Genomic DNA, 24,859 nt, shown 5'->3' on the forward strand with positions numbered 1-24,859 from the left:
GCTAGGGGAAACAAGGTCTCTCCCAAACCCTTCTGGTCCCCCCTAGTGAGTTTATAGATGGTCACCAGGTCCCCCCTCAGCCTTCTCTTGTGAAGGCTGAACAGGTTCAGGTCCTGCAGTCTCTCATTGTAGGGTCGGCCCTGTTGTCCCTGGATCATGCGAGTGGCCCTCCTCTCAATGTTGTCCACATCCCTCCTGAAATAAGGCACACAGAACTGGACACAGTACTCCAGCTGTGGCCTGACCAGTGTTGCGTAGAGGGGGAGGATCACCTCCTTGGCTCTGCTAGAGATGCATCTGTGGATGCACGACTAGGTCCGGTTAAGCCCTGCCAACCATGACCTTGCATTGTTGGCCCATGTTCATCTTGGAGTCAATAATGACTCTAAGATCCCTTTCTGCCTCCGTGCTCTCAAGAAGGGAGCTTCCCATCTTATAAGTGTGCTGTTGGTTACTACTGCCCAAGTGCAGCACCCTGCACTTGTCAATATGGAAATGCATCCTGTTTTTTGTTAGCCCACCCCTGTAACCTATCCAGGTCTTGCTGCAGTCTTTCCCTCCCTACTAGCGTGCTCACCTCACCAGAAGAGCAGCTCCTGGACTGGTGGCGCGCAGTGGCTCACACTTGTGGAAGCCCCTGTCCCCAAGTCCTGCAGCCTCCTGCCCCAGCTGGGCAGCTTGTTCCAGCCCCAATCCCTCCCTCGCTGTGGGGGTGTTGAACTGCTGCTTCCCCCACCCCGCTTCCCTCCCCGCTCCACCCACCACAACAGACTTACCAGCTGGAGGCAGCTGTGTCTAGCATCATCGAGGACTGCTACCTATATAGTCCATGGCTGAATCTCCAGATCTGACTCGGCTGAATTGATCCCACTGAATTGGCTGAAACTGAATCTGAAGCAAATACTTGCTGCTTCGCACAGGCCTAGTAAATTGTGCCTGCTTAGCTCAGTCAGCTGGGGGCCTGCCCAGCTCAAATTACTGCTGTCCCAGGCACATGTGGAGATGCTGTGCCCAGGAGCAGCTTACTCCAGCTTGAACTGCTCTGGAGTTTATTGCTTTGCATTAATTGCATGTGTAGATGGACCTGGGAAGAAGCAAAAACACAAGTATACAAGTCTGCAAAGATTCAGAGCATTGTTCTCCATTATACAGACAGAGGCCCATAAATACACAGAGGCCTATCCATCTCCAGGCTCCTGTGGAAATGATCTGCTGCATGGGAATGGGAATACAGGTGCAATGGAAATTCTAAGCTTTAATATAAAATGGGGAAGGGAGCCTTAGAAATCTACCTATATAACTGGCAAAACTCCTTTTGCTATAGAAGGTGTGACACACAGTTGAGCCATTCTCATTCCACCCACTGGAAGGCATTGGTGCACATACATATCAGAAAGTTCATTATAGTATCATTTCAGGTAACAGGGGGGATAAAAGGGTTCAGTTAACCCATCAGGAATAAATTTACTTTGGGATTTGCTGAGGCCAGTAGTGAGTACTGCTGAGGGCAAGGTGCATCTTTGTTCTGGGGAGAAAATGGTTGATTCATAATAGGCTTGTCTTGCCTTGCTCTCCTTACCCATAAACTCCAGGGCCATCCCGTTGAACCTTGCCTTGCTTGCTCTGGTGGTCAGTTCCACACCCTGACTCAGGCTGTGAAACAGTAGGGAGTGGTCCCATATGCAGCATTGGCCAGGATGAGGCAGGACTGACACAGAGCCAAGGACTGACTTTGTACTCTGGCTGGCAGGAAGATACAATGGGCCGGGAGTGTAAAACTTTCTGTCTCTTTGGATAGGTGCCAGGAAAGGGCTAAAATTGTGGGAAAGAGAGGCTTTTGTTGCCTCAGGAGAGAAGGAGAGGAAACTGCTTCGGGGAAGCAGAAGGAATAGGAGGAAGACTGGTGCTGAGTTTGCTCAGTTCCTGTTCCTCAGGTTAAATTCCTGTAGAAAAACATACTTGCCCTTATGGTTGAAGTCACAGAGTGTCATCAAATAGAGTCCTCTCCACTGGCACTGAGTGCAGTTAACAATCCCATTATCCTTTCTGAAAAAGGCTCTTTCCTTCAAGCCATGCTAGGCAAAATTCAAAATGATTAGCAAAGTGGCACTAGCCTGCAGAGAGGAACTGAAATCAATTGGGTTGTGTGTTTTCAGAGTTCACAAAGTCCATCTGGATAAATCAGGTCCTCTGAATACATCTTCAAATGAAGTGGGGTGGGCATGTCACTGACCTCAGGTCTGTAATGTAAACACCTTCTACCTTCTGTTTGTAGACACTTAGATATGGGATGGATCAGACCTAAGTTTCAGTCTGAACTGCTAGGGTATCTATTGAGGTTTCGCTGGCTTTATAGGGTGTCTTATCAAGAAATTTCAAATCAGTGGACGCAGCATCACTGCTCATCTTGTTTCCCTCTTGAAGGTGATCTAAAAATCCCCCCCCAAAAAGATTTAATTTAGCAATTTATGTTAATTTTCCCCATGAGCAGGTTACGAGAGTCATTTGCCATATAAACTCTATGGCAATGCACAAGTCCCCTGTTGTTGCATTGGTTGATTTTGCTGTGAGACCTGAAACTGCACCATGCTGGCCACAGTTATGGAAAATGCTTGATGATTTTGAGCATTTGGCTTCATACAGTTTTAAAATGGCTTGGCTTTCAGAAAGTGCTAAGCATTTGCACTCTGCCAGTCAGGCCACTTTAAGGATGCCTAAAGTTTTGCATCCAGAATCACTTAGCATTTTGGGATACACCATGATGCCCACAGTAGCTTTTCTTTTCTTTTCTTTCCTTTTCTTTTTGGTAGAATTGGTTGAAACTTCTTTATTACTAGGAGTGGAATATGTAATGAAGAAAAATTTGAAAGCCACACACACAGACACAAACCACTCCTTTTTATACAGAAGTTCATTTACAGCTCTGATATTGATGCATAGGTCCACGATAAGATGGGTCTAAACCAAAATCTAAGTTCCAGTGCTCCTATGATTTGGGCTGAGTTCAGATGCAGATCCATACTTTATAGTCTAGGCTGTCCCAAACTCTGATACTTTATTGTGACAGTGAGTTTGGTAGGCATATCTTTGTTACCTGTCATTTATTAATGGACTCAATTCTCTCAGCCTAGTCAGGGGAAGCATTCACACACAGATTCACAGAAGCTTAGGGCTGGAAGGGACCTTGTGAGATCATTGGATCCAGCCCCTTGCTCTGGGCAGGAAAGACTGCTGGGGTAATTCAGTATATATTGCTGAGGTAAACATGATTCCCATTCATTATTCAAAAGTTAGCTATAAAGTTGACCGTTATTCACCGTTATGGTCAAGTCAAAATCGTAACCACAACCCGAGCCCTTCGTAAGGAAATCTTTGCTATTTTATATCACATAATTCTGTTTCTCTTTGATACCCAGCGGATCACTGTTGACTTCAAACACCTGGTTTATTCAGTATTTTTCTTCTCAGCGTGGCATACAAATTATTTTCTTCATAAATCCATCTGCCTTTGTATTTGATCAGAATGAAATACATTTTTATTCTCTTTATTGTATTGTCTTCTGATTTATATTCAGCCTGAGTTTTTGCCTCCCTATATTGCAGTATAGCACAAGCAAAACTGGCCACTCTAGTCAATTAAGAGGTGACTCTCAGTAGTACTCCATCTAGAGGCACTAGATAATAACCCAGGTTCCAGCTGTTACCTCAGGCTGCTATCCTAACTTGCATAGGTTAATGCAGAATTGAATAACAAGGCTCCCATTAGTCCCAAGAAGACGTATCAACTGCATGAGTTGAAGCAGTGGGTTTATAGAGGGGAAGCAAAGAATCCCTACAAAACAAAAGTCAGAACCTTTTGTGAATATTAATCCAGTGTTACAGTTGTGGGGCACAAGGCCTTGAAACACCCCCTTTCCCCTCTGTTGACCCCCAGGCTAGAAATGTCCATTGTTAATTGTCCAGTCTTTACAGAGCAGTGTTTTTAAAGTTGTCCTGGTATGAATAGGCCACAACCTCTCCCTCCCCCCACCCTGGGGCACCTTGAGCCTGTGAGAGAAAGGAGGCACTTAGCTGGCTTGGGTACAATGGAGGCCAGTGTTGAAGACAGCAGTAAATAAGTGGCAACATTGTCTGCCCTATTGGCAATCAGAAAGTCTTCCTTAAGGATAGAAATAACTAACATTTCTGGTGCAGACAACTAAATCAGTGAGAAAGAGCACTCTGTTTGTCCTTTCAGCAGCATCTCTCTTGCCTTCTCCCCCCCTCCCAAAATCTTTCAGCAGCCCCACAATGAAAATGTTAGGCCATCAGCTGGATTCTCCGTTTATGTGAGCTTCTGGGATGCTAATCTCCAAGTGCCTCTACAGAGAGGTGGCTTTCCTAATTGTTGCTATGATGGAAAAGAAAATGCGTAATAGCAACAATTAATAATTGGGCATTTGCATTTCCTTTACAGTTTTCTGTGCAATGGTTTCAAAGCACTTTCCAAATAGAAGACCATGGCTGTTTTATAAATATTATTATCCCCATTTTGCTGGTGGATAAACTGAGACGCAGAATAGTTAAGTAACTATCATAAAGCCTCACAGCAAGTCTATGTTATATTTGGAAAAAGAAGCCAGTTTTTCTGACTCTCGAGAAGGAGGTTCAGGTCAGGATGAAGTGAGGAGGCCTAATACAAAATTCTCAGACAGCCAAAAGACCAGAAGAGGGGCTCTCTTAAAAGTTCAACAGCTCCTCTTCCATACCAGATGTCATTCGTTTCTCTTCCTTCTCTAGGACAGTTAAACTCCTTAACAAAGGATTTTTCCATTTAAATCCTCAAGTGTGCCTATAGGGAGCTAGTTCTTTTAGTCTGACTGGATGTGGGTTTTGGCTCCTAAGCCTCAACCCCTCCTCCCCCACAGTACAGTGTGCATACACTAGCTCTATTTGCGCTGCCATCCAACTGAATGAATCTAGGTCCAGCTAGAGAAGTGTTTTTAATGGCGTTTTTCCTCTGGAACAGCCAACCCAAAAGAGCTCGTTGCCAGATGAGAAGAGCTCAGGCCTTAGGACCCATTGGTGGCATGTGGGAGTGGGGAAAAAATACCAGCATCTTCTTTATGCATGGCCTATTCTTACCTACGAGATTATTGCCCAGCAGCATGGCCTTTATATTGGTGGGATTGTATCATTGCAATGAGAGTCATTCTGTTGTGTTGCAGTCTTGGGTGTTGAACATTTTTGGTTTTACCCATTACCCTCATACCATTTTCAGAATATTAGCTAAGGAATTTTAGCTGTAGACGCTGATATTTACCAAATGTGTTTAGGGCAAATGTGTTTAGGTTCAGCCTGTGGCTTGGAGTCAGCCCACGGAGCCATTTCATCCATCCCACAGACATGGGGCTTTGAAGCCATTCAGCAGCAGGAGGGCTTTGACAGTCACTTTTCCAGCGCTGCCATAGGGAGAAGTGCCAGCCAGCTATGGGTGTTTTCCTCATGCTGTGATGGGGAAAAGTGGCAATGGCAGCGGGGCCCTAGCACTCACCCATCCACCTACCTACCCAAACTGGGTCACTCCAGCCTGCAGCCTAAAAATGTTGATGACTGCTGGTCTAGGGGATTAAGATTGGCATTAAAACTAGTGTAGAGTGTGGATTTAAACCTCTTAAGAATGCTTTAAAGTCTCACCCTCTCTCTTCATATGCTATTTACAAAACTGCTGTGTCCCAGGAAATTTTCAGTGAAATTCCTCTTGCGAATACAACCACCTTGGATCCAGAATGGATTTTCAATAGCTCACAATGAAGAGAGAACCATCAGCTGTATTGCTGTTAATGTTGCATCTACTTTTCTTACCACTGCAGGCTCTGAAGACTGTTCTAGAAACTTCACCAGCACCAATGGCACTATAGAGTCACCAGGATTCCCTGATAAGTATCCCCACAACTTAGATTGCACTTTCACCATCGTGGCTAAGCCAAAGATGGAGATCATTCTTCAGTTTCTAACCTTTGACCTCGAGCATGACCCCTTGCAAATTGGGGAGGGAGATTGCAAGTATGATTGGCTAGACATCTGGGATGGCATTCCTCAAGGTAAGCACTGGAGTGAAATGGTGCTTTCTTCAGTGTCTGTCATTGTCCCATTAACAATAAGGATGGAGAATCTGAAATGTTTCACAGTAGTTTGCATCATGAATGTAACTGAAAGCCTAGAAGGTGGTAACAGAGTGGTTATGGTATCTTGCTGTGACTTCAACGAAAGGATTTTTAGCTCTGACACAGACATGCAGAAGGCCTCCTCAACTCAGCTATAAATTCAGCTATAAAGGGGGACCTGGTCTTTTGGGGAGAGCCAAAAGTGACCACATACAATTCTAGCCACATCACCCCTTTGTACCCTATTAGTTATAGAAGCGGGTATTCTTTAGCCACACTAGCTTGATGGGCTGATAGACTTGGACCAAGCTTTGACTTGCCTTTGGCTTTTGAATGGATCCAAAACATTATTGGCCTTCCCTCAGTTGAAGCTAGCAGTTAAATGCTAAGGCTGCAAATCCTGCCTACTTTATTGGCACTTCGGGTTTGTGCTCAGGGAGGGTCAGTGTAGGCTTTGTCTTGCACATACAATTAGAAAATTAGAAATGCATGTTTATCATGGCAGCATCTTAACTAAAGACAGGATAGACTTGTTGATCACTAAGGTGCAACAGATATAGGACAAAGGCTTGCTTTATAACCTATTTATCAAATATTATATATAATGCATTGTAATATAGTGATTGATATATTAGACATGCGGAGGGATAGCCAGAGTGAACATACATATAACCAGTACTGTGCTTCAGCTTTCTCTGTTCTTAAAAAAGCCCATACCACTGTAAAGTGATGTTAATGAACAAATCTGAAATGCCTTCATGTTATCCTGATTGGTTCCGTAGGGTTGGTTGTTACTTGCTGTTCACTACCTGTATGTTTTTGCTCAGTAGTGCTGATTTGTTAAAGATTGATGTTCCCAACCAAGATGCTGAAACTAGAATTGCTCCTATTTCTTTTGCAGTTGGCCCCTTGATAGGCAGATACTGTGGCACTAAGACTCCTTCAGAGATCCGCTCAACTACTGGTATCCTCTCACTCACCTTCCACACTGATTTGGCAGTGGCCAAAGATGGTTTCTCAGCCCGTTACTACCTAGTCCAGCAGGAGATTCCAGACAGTAAGCTGGAAATTTTATAGTTTCTTCTAACTTGTGCAGGTCTATGGATTGTTGCATCTGAATCTCTGGGAGTGTTTTCATCCATCTGTGCATCTGAATGAGTAATCCGGAGAGTGTTTTCAAGGGGTTTCTTCTCAGGCAGCAGTACAGAGAGAACTGAAAATAAGTGTGTGTTAGCTTTTGCCTGGGCACTGTTGTTAAGAATGAATCCATCTGACCTTCATCTTTTTAGTTGCTCATAACTTTCTCAAATTCCTTTTGGGGTGAAACTTTCCATGTCTGGTCTCACTCCAGGGGATTTTTGGAAGATTTCAGTAAAATTGGTGCAGCTATATTATTGAAGAGTGGGAAAGAAATGTTCTTTTTTTTCCTTGATTTTCTCAAAATACAATTACCCGGACTGCCAGTTGAAATTTCATGCTTGTCTAATTTAAAATGTCTGAAGCTAATAATTTCAAACTTAAATTTGTTGTCTGTTCCTCACAAAGAAAGGGAAAAGATTTGATTTGATGAAAATAAGTTGTGTACTTTTAGTGTTGTGAATGCATAAACTTGTAGTGTTAACACATGCATGTTAGAAAATGTTGTTTATTTTTTCATAGTACCCTTCAACTAGAACAGTAGCTCTCAGCATCCTTGTACCATGAACCTATGTTGCTACAGAGAAAACTTTCAGAATACCGTACCTGTCTCCCAATTTTCTAATTTGTATTTATCCAAAGAAAGGGTGGGTCTGGGTGACCCCAATTTGAGCACACAGGACTTTAGCTACGTAGAGCAGTTTAGAATACCAGCATTAAAGGCTGTAATGCTAAGGACTCCACAGTGAAGCTTCTGTTAATGAGCCCTGCCTCAGGTATGTCTCAGTTAAAAAAGCCTGAGATGGGACTGCATGGGTTTGTGTGTATTCCTTTCCCATCCTGCTTTTGTGGTTTTGGCCCCCTTTTAGAAAACAGGGACATTAAATGTTAATTCAACTTAAAATTTGAAAAATTAAAAGAGCAAAATTATTCAAGAGACGAATTCTGTTTTCACTGGGCGCGTCTACACGCACAGTTAATGCAAAGCAATAAGCTAGGGAGCTTATTGCTTCTGGATACGCCATTTGAACATGTGCCCAGGACGACAGCATATTGAGCTAGGTTGGAGCAGCCCCAGCTGGCCGGGGGCTCTAGGGGTCAGACTGCCAGCCCTGGGTTACTCCCCACACTCAACATGCTACGGAGGGCCTGGCTAGAGCATGAGGATGCTTCAGTATGGGGCATGTCAACAGGCAGCCCCCACACTGAAGCACCCTCATGCCCCAGCCAACCTGAGCAGTGTCTTGTATGTGCGTTGTTGTGGGGTAAAAAACTGCAGCAGGATAATACTTCTATTTACAAATACTATCCTGCTGCACAGTTAATTAGTTTACTGCAGCCTAATAGGGACACACATGTAGACACATGGTGTTTACTGCACAGCTAAGAATCTACTCTGCAGTAAACGTCTCATGTAGACGTGCCCACTGAGACTTTAATGGTACCCCGAAAGTATAATTTGGCTTAGTGTTTCAAGTGCTGTGTATAACATGGCCATGTTTTAAAAAAAAGGATGTCAGTAGAGCTATGTCATTGTATGCGAGTTGAGGGCTTGGCCGGCTGAGTTCTTTTTTGCCATTTTTTTGTTAAATGTATCTTGCCCCTGTTTGTGGGACATATGCCACAAAATGCACAAGATGTGCATCATGGCTGAATTACTGCACCTTTAAAAGCCTTAAAAGAGGAAATTCAGAAAGCAAGATAATAGATTTCTCAGTCTTAATTGGTAGGAACCTCCTATGATTCTGCTTTTCCACCCCCTCTGTCAAGTCTGACATAAACTCCTGATCAACCATTATATTCCCATCTGACCTCAACACCTCTTGGACTTTGCAGAGTGCGTTTCTTTCATGCCTTGCCCATTCCTTGCTTTGGCTGTAGTTAGGATTCATCTCCTAGCTTAAGAAATTAAGTAGCTTTACAGCTAGGTGAATGGCTTAGCACAACTTGATGTGGGCAGGGGAAGGCAGTCACACATCACAGGTGGCCAAAGAGTGTGGAGATGGCATTTACCCAATTCTAGAAGTGGGAAAGGTCTTAATAACACAGTCCCGATAATACAACTGCCAATAGGTCCTTCAAACCCAAGGCCACCCTTTGTTCTCATAGATGCTTTCACATTAGTATTTGCAGTGGTTTTGTGTGCTCAGATAGCCCTGTGTAAATACATTCATTTTTATGGGCATAAGGATTTGCTCCAGGATTCTGGGGAGTAGTTTTGTGGCTGACTTCCAACTGGAACGGAAATATACAGGATTTGTAAACTGATCTGTGCATGTGTCTGCTCTAGACTTCCAGTGCAACGTTCCTTTGGGGATGGAATCTGGCAGGATCTCCAATGAACAGATCAGTGCCTCCTCCACCTACTCAGATGGGAGGTGGACCCCACAGCAGAGCCGGCTCAACAGCGATGACAATGGATGGACTCCCAATGTGGATTCCAACAAGGAATACCTCCAGGTATGTCCTGGTCCCAGTGGGCAAAAGGGGAGAACAGGAGCCCTAGATTATCCAAGTAGAACATTAACATGCTGGGGAAGCAGGGCTCTTGATATTAGGCTTAGCAGCAGTTGTATTGCCAGACAGCTGGCGTGGCGTGTGGTGCTGCACTGACCTCTAAATCTCTTTTGTCAAAAGTGTGATCTGCTGGAGTTCCCACCAGTCTTGTCTTGTGAGGCAGTGCCGCAAGGTAGCTGGCATTGGCAGGCACCGCTGGGAGAGCTTTGTAGCCAGCCCTGGCAGAGCAATGCAGCAAGAATGCGTCTCTGCAGGAGGCGAAGCCAGCCTTGGCAAGGTCCTGCCACTGTACTCTGAAGCTTCAGTGCCCCTCCCCCCCACGCTGCTTTGAACGAACCGATTCTCATGCTGTTAAATTGACCCTTGAAACATGAGGCTTGTAGGATTTTTTATTGCCTCCGTGACTTGCAGGGCATCAGCAATGGGTTAGCTGCTGCTGCTGCTCTTCAGCAAAGTCAGCCTGACTGCCTTTGTGCAATGAGCCAGCCCTGTTGACCCATTAACATTCCTGTACAAGGTCTGACTTGACCTCATGCCCCCTAAACTTTGATGGACTTTCCAGAGAGCTGAGAGCCTGAATGCAGCCACTTACAAGGACCGTTGACTCTGCAGCCATCCTGACGGCCACAGCCTTAACACAGTGTTGTGAAAGAGTGGCTAGAATAATATTTATTCTACTGGAGATGTAGCAAGCATTGGCAGGGTGGACTTCGATTAGGGGTTTTATAGAGCAAAGGCTTTTGTTAGGACCTTGTTTGAACTATACTCTTGGTCCATAAAGGGCTTCTGACTGCATATATATCACGGGGAGATGGTGCATGCTAAAGGGCATTAAGAACTTGAGGTAGTGAAATGTCATTGCCTGAAGCAGATATCTAATTCTTCATTCATGGCAATGCTACCGAGCCAGCTCCTGTGACCTTTTTTAACCCAGATAACTAAAAAAATGGAAAACCATGAACTGCAGCTCTTGCTAATTGGACATCATGATTATATTTTACATGGAAAAGCTTGGCCTCTGTCCCATTTAAAAGGATGTGAGCTTTCAATTTTAGTGAAGATCCTGTTGTCTTGTCTGAGGGGGCACTGTATAACTTTCACATACTGGCAAACTTCAAGGTCCTTAATCAGTTTCACTCAGTCCTTGTGCTGGCTAAACCACTGCTGAGGTCAAGCCCTGGGGGGGAGGTCCTCCTGTTGAAATCAATGGGAATTTGCTTAAATAATGGGTAAATGTTGCATAAGGACACCAGGATTTTGCCCCTGTATGATCTTTGGCACATTAGCACTTGCACCACTTCCCCTCCACTACCACTTATTCTTTATTATCACAGTGGTGCTTAGATTCCCCAGCTGAGACTGATGCCCCACAGAAAAGGGAGAAGACAGTCCCTGTCCCAAAAAGTGTACATACAGATAGGATGGGCAAAGGATGGGAGGGGAAAGTGAGGCACCTGCAACACACCTCTGCCCCCTGAAACGAGAGATTGGAGAATTGCAGCCAGAAAGCAAAACATGAAGCACTTTTTTCTGCAGCCTGTGTGTGGCCAGATCTAGAGTCCAGCAGGGTGAAAAATGATGCTGGAGTGATTGTGTTGAGTGTCCCAACCAGTTTGATCCTTGCATGGGACTCTCAAGACAGAACTCTCCAGCCACTGCAGAGCAAAAGTACCTTATCTCTGTTTTCTACCAAACCTCAAGGAGATTCAGTATTAAATCACAGCTCGTGTAAACTGACAAAGTGTAAATCTCCAGTGCAGGTCCATGGACTGGAGCCACAGCAGTTTGCAGCAGTGGATCATGTGCTCCTTAGTTTTTAAAAATAAGGGTGATCTAGCTTATGATGGGTCTGAGGTTTTTACCCATCTCTTCCTCTCACCTCTTGGAAAACCCAACAAGGTGGACCTTCGTTTCCTGACAGTGCTGACAGCCATTGCTACCCAGGGTGCCATCTCCAGAGAAACACAGAATGGCTACTATGTCCACTCCTACAAGCTGGAGGTCAGCACCAATGGTGAGGATTGGATGATGTTCCGGCATGGGAAAAACCACAAGGTAAATGCATTTCTCCATACTGTTTGCATCTCTATGAGTCTAGCAGTCAGCAGAAGAATGGAATATAATATAATATAATTGTCGTGGGGGGAGAGTGGGTAGGAGGTGGGAGTTGCTGCTTGCTGCCACTGTTTAGTCAGGGTTGAAAGAATCTGTGATATGGCTTTCACCAGAAATAATCCTCCTCATCTGTGGAGTGATCAGGAAATCCTCATTCCTTGGAAAACCTGGCTGCTGTTGCATCTTGCTCAGTGGAGAGAGCCTGCAGTATGTTCCCTGACTGTAAATGAAGGAGAAAATGCGTGTGTTTTGCCACACAAGATTCATGGAGCATTTATGGCCGGAGCCCCGTCTGCATGCTGGGTTAACAATCACAAAACCACATGAAACTGCAGTTCAGGAGTTATTGAGGCCTGGAAATGAAAGGGCACGAATCCTATGAGGGGATCACAATGTCCCGGAGAATAAAGTGAACAATAAATAATGAGGAGCAATTCAGTTTGTCAAGGATATGGGATCGGCAGTAGCAGTCGTGGTTGGCAGTGATGCATTGAGTCTTCTGTGCTTATGCCTTTTCTGTCCGCAGCTCCCAGTTGTGTGTAGGCATGTGGGCTGAGATTGTTTATGAATGTGGATATTTGACCCTTTGAGATATTTGATCCTTTAGATGCATAATGGATGTTCAATGCAGGAGACACTCAAATGATGCTCTGGGAAGATGTTTTTAAGTATGATGAGGTGAGGAGCTAACTGGCAAGTAGGAGAAGTGACTGCTCAGGGTGTAGCTGTGTATAAAACAATAGTGTGTCCTAAGAGGTGCTGTTCTCTAATTCTGCCTGGCTACACGTTCTCTTTAATTAAGGGCACTCCTGCTCATCAGTATGAGGTGTGGCTGCTGGTGCTGTTGCTTTGCACCCCCCTCACTGGATCATGTACATATGTACCATGCAGCAAAGGCTCCAAGAGCAGCTGCCTCCTCTTTCCAAGTATTTCAATTTGTTCAGCTGTTCCATTAAATTAACAGTCCACCCCTCCAATGGCAGGGCCAATGCTGGCATATAACTCAGCAGCTCAGATTTGCAGAGATTTGTTCTTTTCTTTCCTTCATAGGGTTTCATCTTCCATATAAGTGTATTTTTAATTTATGTCTCAGGCTCAGCTGAGCTGCACCTCTCAGAGCAGATGACATTTGTGGTACTTGTGTGACTACCCAGTCCCCACTACTCTAGGGTCTGAGTGCCTCAGCATCACCAATTAATTTATCCTTCAGCACCCTTGTGAGGCATGGAAGATTTTTATCCTTATTTTATAGCTGGGTAAATGAGAGGTTCAGTGACTTTCCCAAGGTCAGTCAGGAAGTGTGTGTCAGAGCACAGATTTGAACCAGTATCTACTAAGCCATGCTTCCTACTGAAGCTCAGTACAAATTAGTTAGCTTTGTAAGGGTCACAGAACCCCATAGAGATAAGTCCAACCCAGATCCAAACATGTGGGCAGACTGGATCTGGATCTGGATCTGTGCTTCATGGCTGGGGCATATCTCTAGGATTCATGTGATTCCAATGCAAAACTATACTGTGACCACTTCTGTATCATGGCTGGGTATGGGTCATCTGGGAAGGTTTGAAGGATTTTGCAGACCTTTCAGAGGACCCAGTCTGAGTTTTGAGACTATAGCAAAATATAAGGCAGGTGAATTTAAGGCTTCAGGGGGACCATTTTTAACAGCTCAGGTACAAGGGAATGGTTGTAAGAAGGACAGTTAGAAAGATATGATGATAAACAGCCCAGTCATGCTGGTTTTAAATTGCCATTTTCAGGAAATCCACTGTTCAGAGTCAAGGGAGGTGAGAGTGGGGCTGGGCAGGGAGTTTCATCACATGTGACTTTATCCTTCCCATCCCTGTGAAGCTGTAGGTGAAACGCTAGATCCTAAACTGGTATGAATCAGGATAACTGTTGTTTTTATTGGAGCTAAGCTGTTTTATACCAGTCAGGCCTAGTCCCCAAAGTATAAGAACCTATAGCCTAGATACTTTTGTGGTTTCAACCCCTGTAGCAGCATGAATGACCAGTGGAAGATCTGACCCTTTCATGTGTTCAAAGAGCTCTCAGCTCCGTAGCCTCCTTCAAGGCCATTTTCTCTCTTAATTTTTATAAGTACAGTCTCTTCCTCTGCACTTTTTTTGTTCATTCCAGTCTCTTTTCTCTTTTTGTACCTTGGCCTCAATTTAGCAGACACCTCCTGAGGCTGGAGGATAAGTAATTGCTTTTCAGTGGCTTGCCTAACCCAAAATCAGGGTGAGCAGCTCCCCTCCCCTTTAAATGATTCGCCTGCAGCAGCCCAGCAGCAGGGCGAGTGCAGAACCTCTTGACTCGAATATACATCCCCGAGCCCCATAGCGCAGCTCAGCGCATCGAGCACTGGAGGGCTGGCTGCGCTTTTCCTTTAACGTTAATCTCTGCTGTTCCTTCATTAGGAAAGCTCCCAGATGTCTGTATTTAATGTGCAGATTCCACCCTGTTCATGGTGTGTCAGTGCAGCACTCTGCACGGTTCGAGCTGAAATAGTTGAGCGAACCGTGCCAAATAGATTTGTCAAGTCTGCCGCAGTTTGATTTGATGCCATGAGGAGTGGGGAGGGGCAGGGGGGACTATATTTCTGTGTATATGTGTCAGCCCATAAGAAGCTGTTCTGAATCTCTCCCTGCTGCCTGGGTAAGGTGGGCTGGGAGCCAAGCTTCACTGGTGCTACCAGGAGGTCAGCTAACATCTATATCTTCATCTGAAAATTAGAAAGAGAGTCAATTTAGGAGATGTCGGGGGGAAGGAGGGAAGGAATTGCTCTCTCCAGTAAGGGACAGGCAGGTATGACCTCCCCACCACTGTTACCAGTGCTAAGGAAGAGGAAAGAGGAGGATATGGTGTTTACAACAGAATGTGAAAACTCAACTTCAATTCCCCAGCTGCTGTCAGTGTTGATACAGTGCACTAAAGGCAAGGGAATAGGAAAAAGCAGAATAAAGTGGAGGAAAACAAGATTAATGAGCGCTCAAGGCAGTGGGGGACGGCTCTGTTGTTTTCTTGCAAGGTGCTACTACTGCCTTTTGGAGTGGAGGGAGGGGAATGGAATTGCAGACGTGCTGCCTGAGTGAGGTCAGGATTAAAGTCTTTCTGTCTCTGTGCCTGTCTACCTCGTCTGTTCCCATTCAACAGGTGAGGAAGGGCATGCTGTACAGAAAGAAAAGTGATTACGGCTTTGTTTGGGGGTTTGCAAGCCACCTTCTTTCAAGAGCTGGTTCAGAAAATCGTGCACATGTATAATGCACCCCCATTAATATACACATGGAAATACAAACATGTGAAATAGACATGCCTACTACATATCCGTCTCTATCAGGAATATATTTATGCATGCATGCATGTACACAACATAGGTCCAAAGTGCCACGTGTACATCTGTATTTCAAATGCTCCAAAACCCATGAAGGCTTGGATGTAGCATTCTGATCAATCTCTATAAATGACAGCAGTCAGATTTGGGAGCTTCATTTCTGTTGTACCTGGTGTCAGCACTTGCTGCACAAGAGACTGAATCATTGGACCCACTAGGCTATATTTTCAAGCGTGATATAGTAGTCATTTATATCATATAAATCATTTTGCAGGCAAGTAAAACAAAAAATATTGGTTCTGAAGTGTTAAGTGCTCTCCACTCCCACTGACTTCAAGTAAGGGGCTTGGCCTCTGGCAGCATCAGGCCTTACGTTTATGTGTTGTTGCTATCCTCTCTATACAGCCTAAAATGCATCCGGATTAAAAAAAAGAAAAAAGAATTGATTGTTACCGCTAGTACATTTCTCTTAACAAATCCCTTCTTGTTAGCAGTTACTGACATCACTGAGTATTATGAAGTGGGTATGGATCATATCAGGACCCAGTTCACAAGGACACAGGAATGAGTGCTTGGGGACCTAAGTTTCATTCCTGGCTGCCAGTGACCTCAAACTAGTCATGTCAGCACTTTTTCCTCAGTTTTCCCACCTGCAAAATGAAAATAATGCAACTTACCCTCTTTTTTAAAGTGCTTGCAGATCATAGGATGAGAAACACTAGACAAGATCTGAGCTGCAGTTATTTAAATTTTCTTGTTAATTCTAATGGCTGTCTGAGGACTTGTTTGCTATCTGGCCTCCTTTAGTTATATTTTAAATTGGTGCATATAGAAGGGCAGAGCTCTCAGGTAACTTAGCACCCTCACCTTTCATTAGAAACTGATAGTGGAAGGCACAAGGTACTTACAGTATCTAGGTAGGGACTATCAGGGGTGGCTCTTAGGATAAATCTGCTCCTTCTCTAATGATACTTCTCCTTTTGGTTTTGCCCAAGGACATCTGGACTCAGTAATCTTAGTGAAAGCTCAGTTCTGTGGGTTTTTTTATCTACAGAGTTCAAGAAAAGATCTAGTGATCTGCTGGCAGTCTGAAACCTCATCTGCATTACAGTATTGTACAGCAGATGTTTAACTCATGTCTCTCAAATCCTGATTTGCTTCTACCCGTCCTGCAGCGTAAACAACTTGTCAACATTTGGCCGAGAATTTACCCTTAGAACTGTACCCAGGAAGTAAGATCCTGGGTTTCCTAGCCCAGAGGTAGCCTTACACTTTGGGACCTCACTTACCCTTGGCAAGATAACTGTAGATCCCACTGCCCTTGTGTCCCAGGTGACACCTTGATCCAGGACCTCCCTAAGTACGTAGGATTCTGCTTGTCCTTAGCAGGCATAAACTGTGATCCAGTAAAGGTTGTTTTCAATGGTGGCTCACTGCCCAATACACATTGTGCCCAGTCCTGCAGGTAGTATGCAGGTCATGCTGTCAGGAGAGGTGATGGCAATTCAGTGAAGTGAGCAGAATTGGACTCTATTGCTCTCCAAATGCTTGCAGGAAATTGTTGCTCTTTCATCCTTTGTTCCTGGCTTTAGTAAATCTGGAACTGTCCATTTCTTCCCCAGAATCCTCATGCCACCATTTTACATCCTCTCCATCTAACAAAAAAAATAATCTCCCCTTCTTGTCTCCTTCATGCTTCTCTGTCTCAAATCCTGAAACCCTAATCCTTTTAGTGTGCTCTGTTCCAGGGTTGTGTCTCCATAGGGGTAACATAATCCTGCAGTCAATCTAGTAGGTCCAGGGAGGCATGCATAAGCGCGTGCGTGCACACACACATGCACACCACCCTACATGGCGCAGGAGGGAGAAGAGAGCTGCTGTTATTCCTGCCCCCACCTTAGAAAAGGGAAACCTTTTCCTTTAATGTCTCAAAAAACTGCATGATGACAAAAACAGCACTAAAAATAAACAAGACAAGAGGTCACCCCCAACCATAAACTTCCTTTTGGATTTAATGGCGTTTTTCTCTCCTTTGCTTCACTTCTGACTCTGCAGCTGGCAGAATTCCCACACCCACTGGAACTAATGCAGCTTAAAAAATCCCTTAACCAACAAGGGGAAGTTTTTAAAATGAGGAGTGTCATGAATCTGATTTACAAGAAGGGGTGGATGTTTGTGGAAAACCTATCCTTGCTGCTTCTAGTCTCAGCATCTTCCCCTTTCATTTGGTTTCTGCAGCAAATTAATTAAGGAGGTCAGCTCTCATTGATTATCAATTTCATTTTACGTGTAGCCTGGCCGAGTGGATGGAAACTGAAGTCAACATAAAATGTGAGGAAGGGACAGGCAGATCTTTGATGCTGCAGTGGAAACGTGTTGCTTTGACTGCTTCTTAGAAGATGCTTTTAATTTGTTAATGGTTTTCCCATTTGTCTTCTAACTCTGTCACCCCTGTGTGCGTGTGTTCTCCCTTTCATACATATATCAAGATCGCAGCCAGATTTTCAGCTGGCGTGAATCACTGCATCTCCATATAAGTCAATAGAGTGATGTTGATTTACTTCAGCTGAAGATTTGGCTCCAAATATGTGCTGAGTGAGTTGAAAAGTGTAGTATTTTGGAGGAATACTGATGTTCTGTTTTATAGGAAAGAGCAGTTCTCCTTTCTTGGAGGTGTGAATTTCACAAACCTTCCTGCAGGTTTTCCCTGTTGGAAGGGTTCAATCTGGGCAGGATTCAAAGCCCACTGAAATCAATGGGAATCTTTCTGTGAAACTCAGAGGGTTTTGGCTCAGGCTTTTAGTTGCAACAAATCAATATGATTAGCAGCAGACTCTTACTAGCAGGTCAACAGGAGGCAACTCAGGAGAGATAAGGAAGCCAATGTATTGAGAACCAATCAGTGTTGTTGGGGCATATCAGTTTTTGGGGCCATTGTTGGGACACCTTATAAGAGCCTGATTCTTTAACAGGGTTGAGCACTTCCTCTCTGAAAAACAGGCACTGTTAAGATATGCTAAGTTGAGCCCCAAATGGTGAGTCACCCCAAATCACTAGTTGTTTTTCAAAATGCAAAGCAAGATGGTGAGCACAGATGATACAGAAATTGGAGGCTTTGGGAGTTTAGGGGAATTGGCTTAGCAGATGGCAAAATCTCTTCTAAAATAACACAAAATAATTTACCTTAAGGTAAGTAGCCAAACTTAAGGAATCTGAACAAAAAAAGATTTGGGTTTTATTGGTGGGACAATCAGTAAAACTGTCAGTCTGGGGTAGAGGTGCAGCATTAAAAGCAAAGGGTATACAGCCTCCTGTGATATAGCAAAAGGTGGTAATCAGTACCATTTAAAGTACTAAAATGAAGTTTTTCTAGTGCTTCATCTAGGCTGCTGTGCAGCATCACAGAGAGGTTGTTACTACCTGAGAGAGTACCTGAAGTTGCCAGCAAAGATGCTAGCTGTCTTTATAAAGAATATTAGGGTCACTTCTGCCCATACATGCTTATCAGCAGCTGCTTTTGGTGGGAGCTGCATAGATGTAAGGGCCTGGTTCAGAAAGATTCTTAAGCATGTGCCTAAGTTTAGGCACACGCTTAAGTAATTGGTTGAATTGAGTCCTGTCTGAGAGGAGAATATGACCCTAAGTACGGAAGCAAAATTAAGGTCATTGGACTATTCTTATTAGAAAGAAGAGAAAATTTAACTGAAGAGATATTTTCAGCTTTACAAAAGGGGGCAATAAAGCTGGTAGAGTTGAAAGAGTCAATTCCAGCCTTTCTTTTGTAGGTGTCAGTCAGAACTAACTCTACTGAAGTCAGAGGCGTGTTATATCATTGTACATCATTCAGGCCCATTTTCTTCTTACTGCTAAGGGGTTCAAATATTAGGCAATAGAAACTAGGAAACAAGCCAGAATGGGAAGTAATCAGGAAACAGGCCAGATTGGGTGATAATCACCATATGGAATATATTATCAGGGAAGGTGACTAGAACAAGGAGGATAAATATATTTGAGACACCTAGCCATGTTTGGAGAAGGGAGGGATTGAGGCAGAGGATGAAAAAGGAGGATACTGGAATTAAATGAATCTAAAAGAAAAGGCAGTTGCATAGGGCTGGATAAGCATTTTATGTTCTTCTGTCTTATGTTCTTATATAACGTGCTGCATATCAGCCTCTGAGTTGATATACAACTGGAGGCTTTGCTTTAGTGTGGAAATATATCCTCTCACTCAGCATGTGCCTATGTGTATGCACACATGTGCGTGCACACTTAAGACCATTTACAGCAACCACATTCTTTTAGCCCTCCTGCTGGAAAAAAGGGTATTTGGTGACTGCTGAGCAAGGGAAAGGATGGGCAGAAGGGGTTCAGATGGGATAAAATGGGATATTAAAAACATATAAGCCATGCTGTGTTGCTAAACGGTAGCAGCGTGATCTATAGTCTCTGGATTAGTATTCTGTCAAAGTTCAAATGTACTCCAAATCCCAATTATCAGCCACATTTGCAAACAATGCACTCCACTCCTCACCCCCCCTTAACTAATGCCACCTTCCAGAGGCGGGCTCCCAGCATAAGGCATGGAGAGCAGAATTCTGGATGCAGCATTGTGAACACTTGACAGCAACCATCATGGATTTAATATTGAATTACTCTCTTCCTGCAAAAACAATCTCCATGCCCCAATGTGTTGGATTCCGGGAGGGTTGCATTAATGTGTCCTGTCTGCAGACTTGAAAAATATCTCTTCATAGTGCTGCAGTGGGAGACTTATGAAATGGTTCTTAACTCCCCTTCAAGGCAACAGGCCAGGTTGCAGGCTCACTTGCTCCCCCCCCAAATCTCAGGGATCTATGGTTGAATTGTTTAACTCTTGCCTTTGACAGAAGCAAGTTGGCGCCAAGCATTCTCTGTCTTTCTCTCTCTCCCTTTCCCTCGCTCCCTCTCTCCCCCCTAATGTTTCACTCTCAAATAAATTTTGTGGAAGCTTCTATGCTTAGCAAAGCATATGCAGGATAGGAGAGAGCGTAAAGCATAGCCAACATCGCAGTGCCTGTGCAGTTCTTGGCTTGAAACAGATGATGCTCTAACCCTGTGGATGCCCTGAAAGCCTGGCATATTTAGAGAGAGAGATGAGAGCATCCAGCTTTTCTCTGCAAGTAATGTCTTATAATGCCCTGGGGTAGGCAGTTGCACAGTACAGAGAACCAGTTTAAAACTACACCCGAGCTGGATATTTCCTTTTTTTGCTTGTTCCACCCTATGGCAGTGAAAACTAAGACAGAAACATGAGCAGATAGTACTTACCCATGCTATTAAAATAATGGAAGGGAGGAAAAAAATCTAAAGTCCATCTGTTAGTTATTGATTATGGCCATCTGGTAAGACAACAGCTTGTTCATATCATGTCAGATCATAAACTGCCCCGAAAAGCTTTCTTTGTGTTTAGAGTTTCTTTTGCATTGGTGAGATGGGAGGGGGGCAGGATATGTTACTTTGGATAAGTAGATGGTTGTCTGCAGACAAGACACCACAGCATAAATAATTCTGCCTAAATAATTCTGTTTGGTACTCACAAACTGATGTTCCTCTGTGGATTCATTTTACAATGGTTGGTAAGAATTACTGTCCTCTTTTTATAAATGAGGAGACTCGGGCACTGAGGAATTAAAATCAGTCTTGACCTTTTATTTTGGGGCTTCAATTCTTGGTGCCCAATTTGAGGCAGCTCAGCTCTGATCTGAAGTGTCTGAGGGTTTATGCGCATTGACTCTGTGCCAGGCTATATGAAACTTTGAGGCTATAAATCACACTCTGCCCACTTGCCACACATGCTAACTCCCAGAAATGAGAGTGTAGCCACCTTGCACTCTACAGTGGCTACACTTCCTTGTTTTTGGGAGCTGGTGTGTGCAAAACAGGAGCAAGTAGACAGAGTACGCTTCTTAGGTGCACTGCCAGATACAATATGAAGGTGGCATAAATGTGTCCTGACACAGTATAACTCCAGGTGAAGCAAATGGGAAGCAAGGCCTAGCGTGTCTTAGCAGGGCACTGAAAATCAGAAGCTATTTGTGGTATAAGAGGTTACACAATGAATCCATAGCAAAGGCACCTTTCTTTACCTAAGTTTTTTCAAAACGTTCTTCACAGCTCCTGTTGCTGCTTGAATGCTGGCCCTTCTCCAAAAGCTCCTCCCCATCTTTAGGCTGAGATGATCTTGCCAACACGCACCTTCTGGTCAGGAGCAGTCATGCATATATCTTCTCCCCACTGCAGATATTCCAAGCTAACACTGATGCCACTGAAGTGGTTCTGAACAAAATCCACAGCCCAGTGCTGACTCGCTTTGTTCGCATCCGGCCCCAAACCTGGCACAATGGGATTGCCCTCAGGCTTGAGCTGTATGGTTGTCGAATCACAGGTAAGAACATCCCTGTGCCTCTGCCATCCTTCTTCCCTGGGTGAGCCTCCATGGGTCAGACAGAACATAAGCTATTTTTTTTGCATTGCACCTCAGTTCCTCCCATCCTTAATACTGCCTTCCTTCATCTCCTTAGCAGCTGGCAGCACAGATTTCCCAATCCTGCAAAGAGGGGACACATCCAGATTGCTTGAAGGATGTACCCTTTTTTTTTTGAAAGGTAGCTGTAATTATGGGAATGGCAGGGACTCTGTTCTGAAGGAGATGGTTTTAACAGACTCAGGAAGAGATGGAGGTGGAGAGCCAGCTGTGAGAGGCAGAGTATGATTTGTGCAGAGCTTCCAATAGCTAGGATGTTCTGAATGTCCACTGAGAGGTTCTTGCAGCCACAGATAGTTGTAATAGGGGGGGATCACTGCTAGTTTGAGTGATGTGACATTTCAGTGACTAGCTGTTAAGTACCACAGGTTTGTTCCCCTGCTAGGGAAGTGCTGACACAGTGTACATACTGGATGTTAATTCCCTACCATACCCTACTTCTTTTCTCTCTGTGCAGATTCACCTTGCTCCAACATGCTGGGAATGCTTTCTGGGCTTATCTCAGACTCTCAGATCTCAGCCTCCTCCATCCGAGGGTATGAATGGTTGCCTAGTATAGCACGCCTGGTCAGCAGCCGCTCAGGATGGTTCCCACGAATCCCCCAAGCCCAGCCAGGGGAAGAGTGGCTGCAGGTGGATCTGGGTGTCCCTAAGAGCGTGAAAGGAGTGATTATCCAAGGAGCCCGAGGAGGAGATAGCATCACCATGGCTGATGCCCGATCCTTCGTGAAGAAGTTTAAAGTGTCCTACAGCCTGAATGGAAGGGACTGGGAATACATACTGGACACCAAAACAATGCAACCCAAGGTAGGGGATACTTATTGCAGTACAACTGAATAATGTCTGGCTGGCCGTCTTCCCAGCCAGACTCTACTCTTGCTACCCCCACTGGCTTAACAGTTTCCTCACTGAACTTTCTCATTCTTCATAATGGGACTGGTTAATTCCTAGAGGGTGCATAGGCTGGGGATAGAGTTGTTAGTCTCAGGCTGTCATGAAAAACCACATTATCCTCTTCTGCTACATTATGTGCCCTGTTCCTTAGCAGTGAGTGTGGTTGTAGGTCCTCTCCTGCATGGAGAAGGTGATTCCTTATATCTTCTGCATCCTCACTGAGGCTGGAAAGCTCTTACTAGAACCTCCCTTCATTCCTAGTTTGATAAGAACAAGAGGTACATCAGGAATCTGCCCCATAATGGTCCTCACTCCTGAAGCCATGACAATGAAAGAACATACCTGACAGGTTGGTGTTCTTGAGAGAAACTAAAGACACACTTTAAAGAAAGATGCTTTGTCCACTGAGACAAGAGGCTGATGTAAGTCACTTGTTCGCAGCCTTTTCCATACTGCGAATTGCTTTTTTCTTTACTGGAATGAACCTGGAATTTCCCTTTCCTGCCTAGGGAAAGAGGCTTCCCCGTGCCCCCTGCCCCAATTTAGCCATATGTGAAGAAGAGAAGTATTGTGGAATCTCTTGTTTTAAGGTGCAGAGGGGTTCTCTGCAACTTGTTTCTGCTTGTGTTGAAGGAGAACCTGCTCCTGAAGGCTAAAGGAATTGAAGTTTTGCACCATTATAACAACCCTAGTAATACAAAGGAGGTTTTGAGAGGCAAGCTGTATCAATAGCCCTTAGTTTACTCCCAGTATCCTTGAGCTAATCCATGCAACCTAAAAGGAGATGACTGCAGTACTTAGCTAGTAACCACTACTTGGACCACTGTGGAGAAGTGAGAATTCAAGCAATCATAATATAAGCAATAACTTATTTATAAATGGTAGGGACAAAATCTGGTCTTGTTTATGCTAGAAGTTGGTGGAATTCTGCCAGTCTTGCACCATTGTAGCTCAGATCAGAATCTAGTCTGGAGGATATAAAGCTTGAGCCGAGGCATGTTGTGTGAATTTGTTAGAAACCAACTCTTTGGTTCTCTTGAAATTGCGTAGAGAGCAGCATTTTTTCCACTAGCTGATTCATGAGTTGGGCCCAAGACCCAGAGCAGGACAGCCAGAATTTTTTCAAACACAGTTGCATCATTTCCAGATTCCAGCCTTCTAGGCTGAATGTGAACAGCCTTCTCATGCCAGTTTGAAAAGAGCCTCCTTGTTTCTCCACTTGCCATGTAACATTCATCCATTTCCAGACCCCATCCTTTATCTCTTCTATGTGCAGGAGGATGTCCAGCTTAGCAACATGCTTCTGTAGGTGTCTTAGTGGGTGATCTTGTGATAGCTTGTGCTTCAAAAAGTTTCGTTTTAGTAGTGGTAAAAAACAGTGGCCTGTGGAACTTGGGGTTCAACCAAATGTGAAATAGTAATTAATTTTCCAGAATGCTTCACATCTCAGAATGCTTCATGCTTCAAGTGTGTTGGTGGACAGTTTGCAGGTGGCACAAGTTAGCCTCTGTCTTATCTCTGCAGCTTTTTGAAGGTAACATGCATTATGATATCCCTGAAGTTCGAAGGTTTGATCCTGTCCCTGCACAGTACATCCGAGTTCATCCAGAGAGGTGGTCTCCAGCTGGGATTGGGATGCGATTGGAGGTACTGGGCTGTGATTGGACAGGTAAGATGTTTGCTTTCTGGGTCAGTGAAGCATGCTGCAGATAGTGATAGTGCTTGAAATAGCAAGTCAGGAGTGTAGTCATGCCCTATACTCCTGCTGTGAGGACCTTGACAAAGGCAGACTTTACATACAAAACTAAGATAAAGACTTTGATTCAAATCCAAACTATTCCTTACTAAAATGGGATCAGGGTTGGTACTGTGCTTGAGACGAGATCTGGCTGCAAAGTTTGGATCCGAGTCTTAAGTTTCCTGTAGAGAAACTGGAAGATCCTGGTTCAGACCCATCTCTGAATCTTATTTATTACCTAAAAGGTTGTTCATCCTCATTATTATTGACATTGCATGATCTTATTGTGTTTGGGACTAAGAGTTATAACTGAGACCATGGTCTTGTTGAGTTAGGGCATTACAGAAGCACAGAGTATGATTCAGCCCCGTTCCCAAAACTCAAGCAGGCAAGACAGAAAGTGGGAGGAAAAACAGAAAAGTGATGAAGTGACCCTCCAGTGTCACTCTCTG

General features: G+C 44.3%; 1 protein-coding gene across 7 annotated transcripts in view; it reads left to right on the top strand.

Annotated features, from left to right (window-relative positions):
• NRP2 (neuropilin 2) overlaps positions 1-24,859 on the top strand; it is a 129,470-nt gene that overhangs the window by 42,903 nt on the left and 61,708 nt on the right. For all 7 annotated transcript variants that reach the window (XM_019553692.1, XM_019553689.1, XM_019553690.1 and 4 more), the window contains exons 4-10: positions 5,853-6,083; positions 7,048-7,203; positions 9,574-9,743; positions 11,700-11,855; positions 21,532-21,676; positions 22,233-22,582; positions 24,194-24,338. In XM_019553692.1, the coding sequence (XP_019409237.1) occupies positions 5,853-6,083; positions 7,048-7,203; positions 9,574-9,743; positions 11,700-11,855; positions 21,532-21,676; positions 22,233-22,582; positions 24,194-24,338 (1,353 nt within the window). The remainder of the gene's footprint in view (positions 1-5,852; positions 6,084-7,047; positions 7,204-9,573; positions 9,744-11,699; positions 11,856-21,531; positions 21,677-22,232; positions 22,583-24,193; positions 24,339-24,859) is intronic.

This window comes from Crocodylus porosus, unplaced genomic scaffold, assembly GCF_001723895.1.
Source record: "Crocodylus porosus isolate Cpor-Errol unplaced genomic scaffold, CroPor_comp1, whole genome shotgun sequence".
In the NCBI taxonomy this organism is placed as follows: Eukaryota; Metazoa; Chordata; order Crocodylia; family Crocodylidae; genus Crocodylus; species Crocodylus porosus.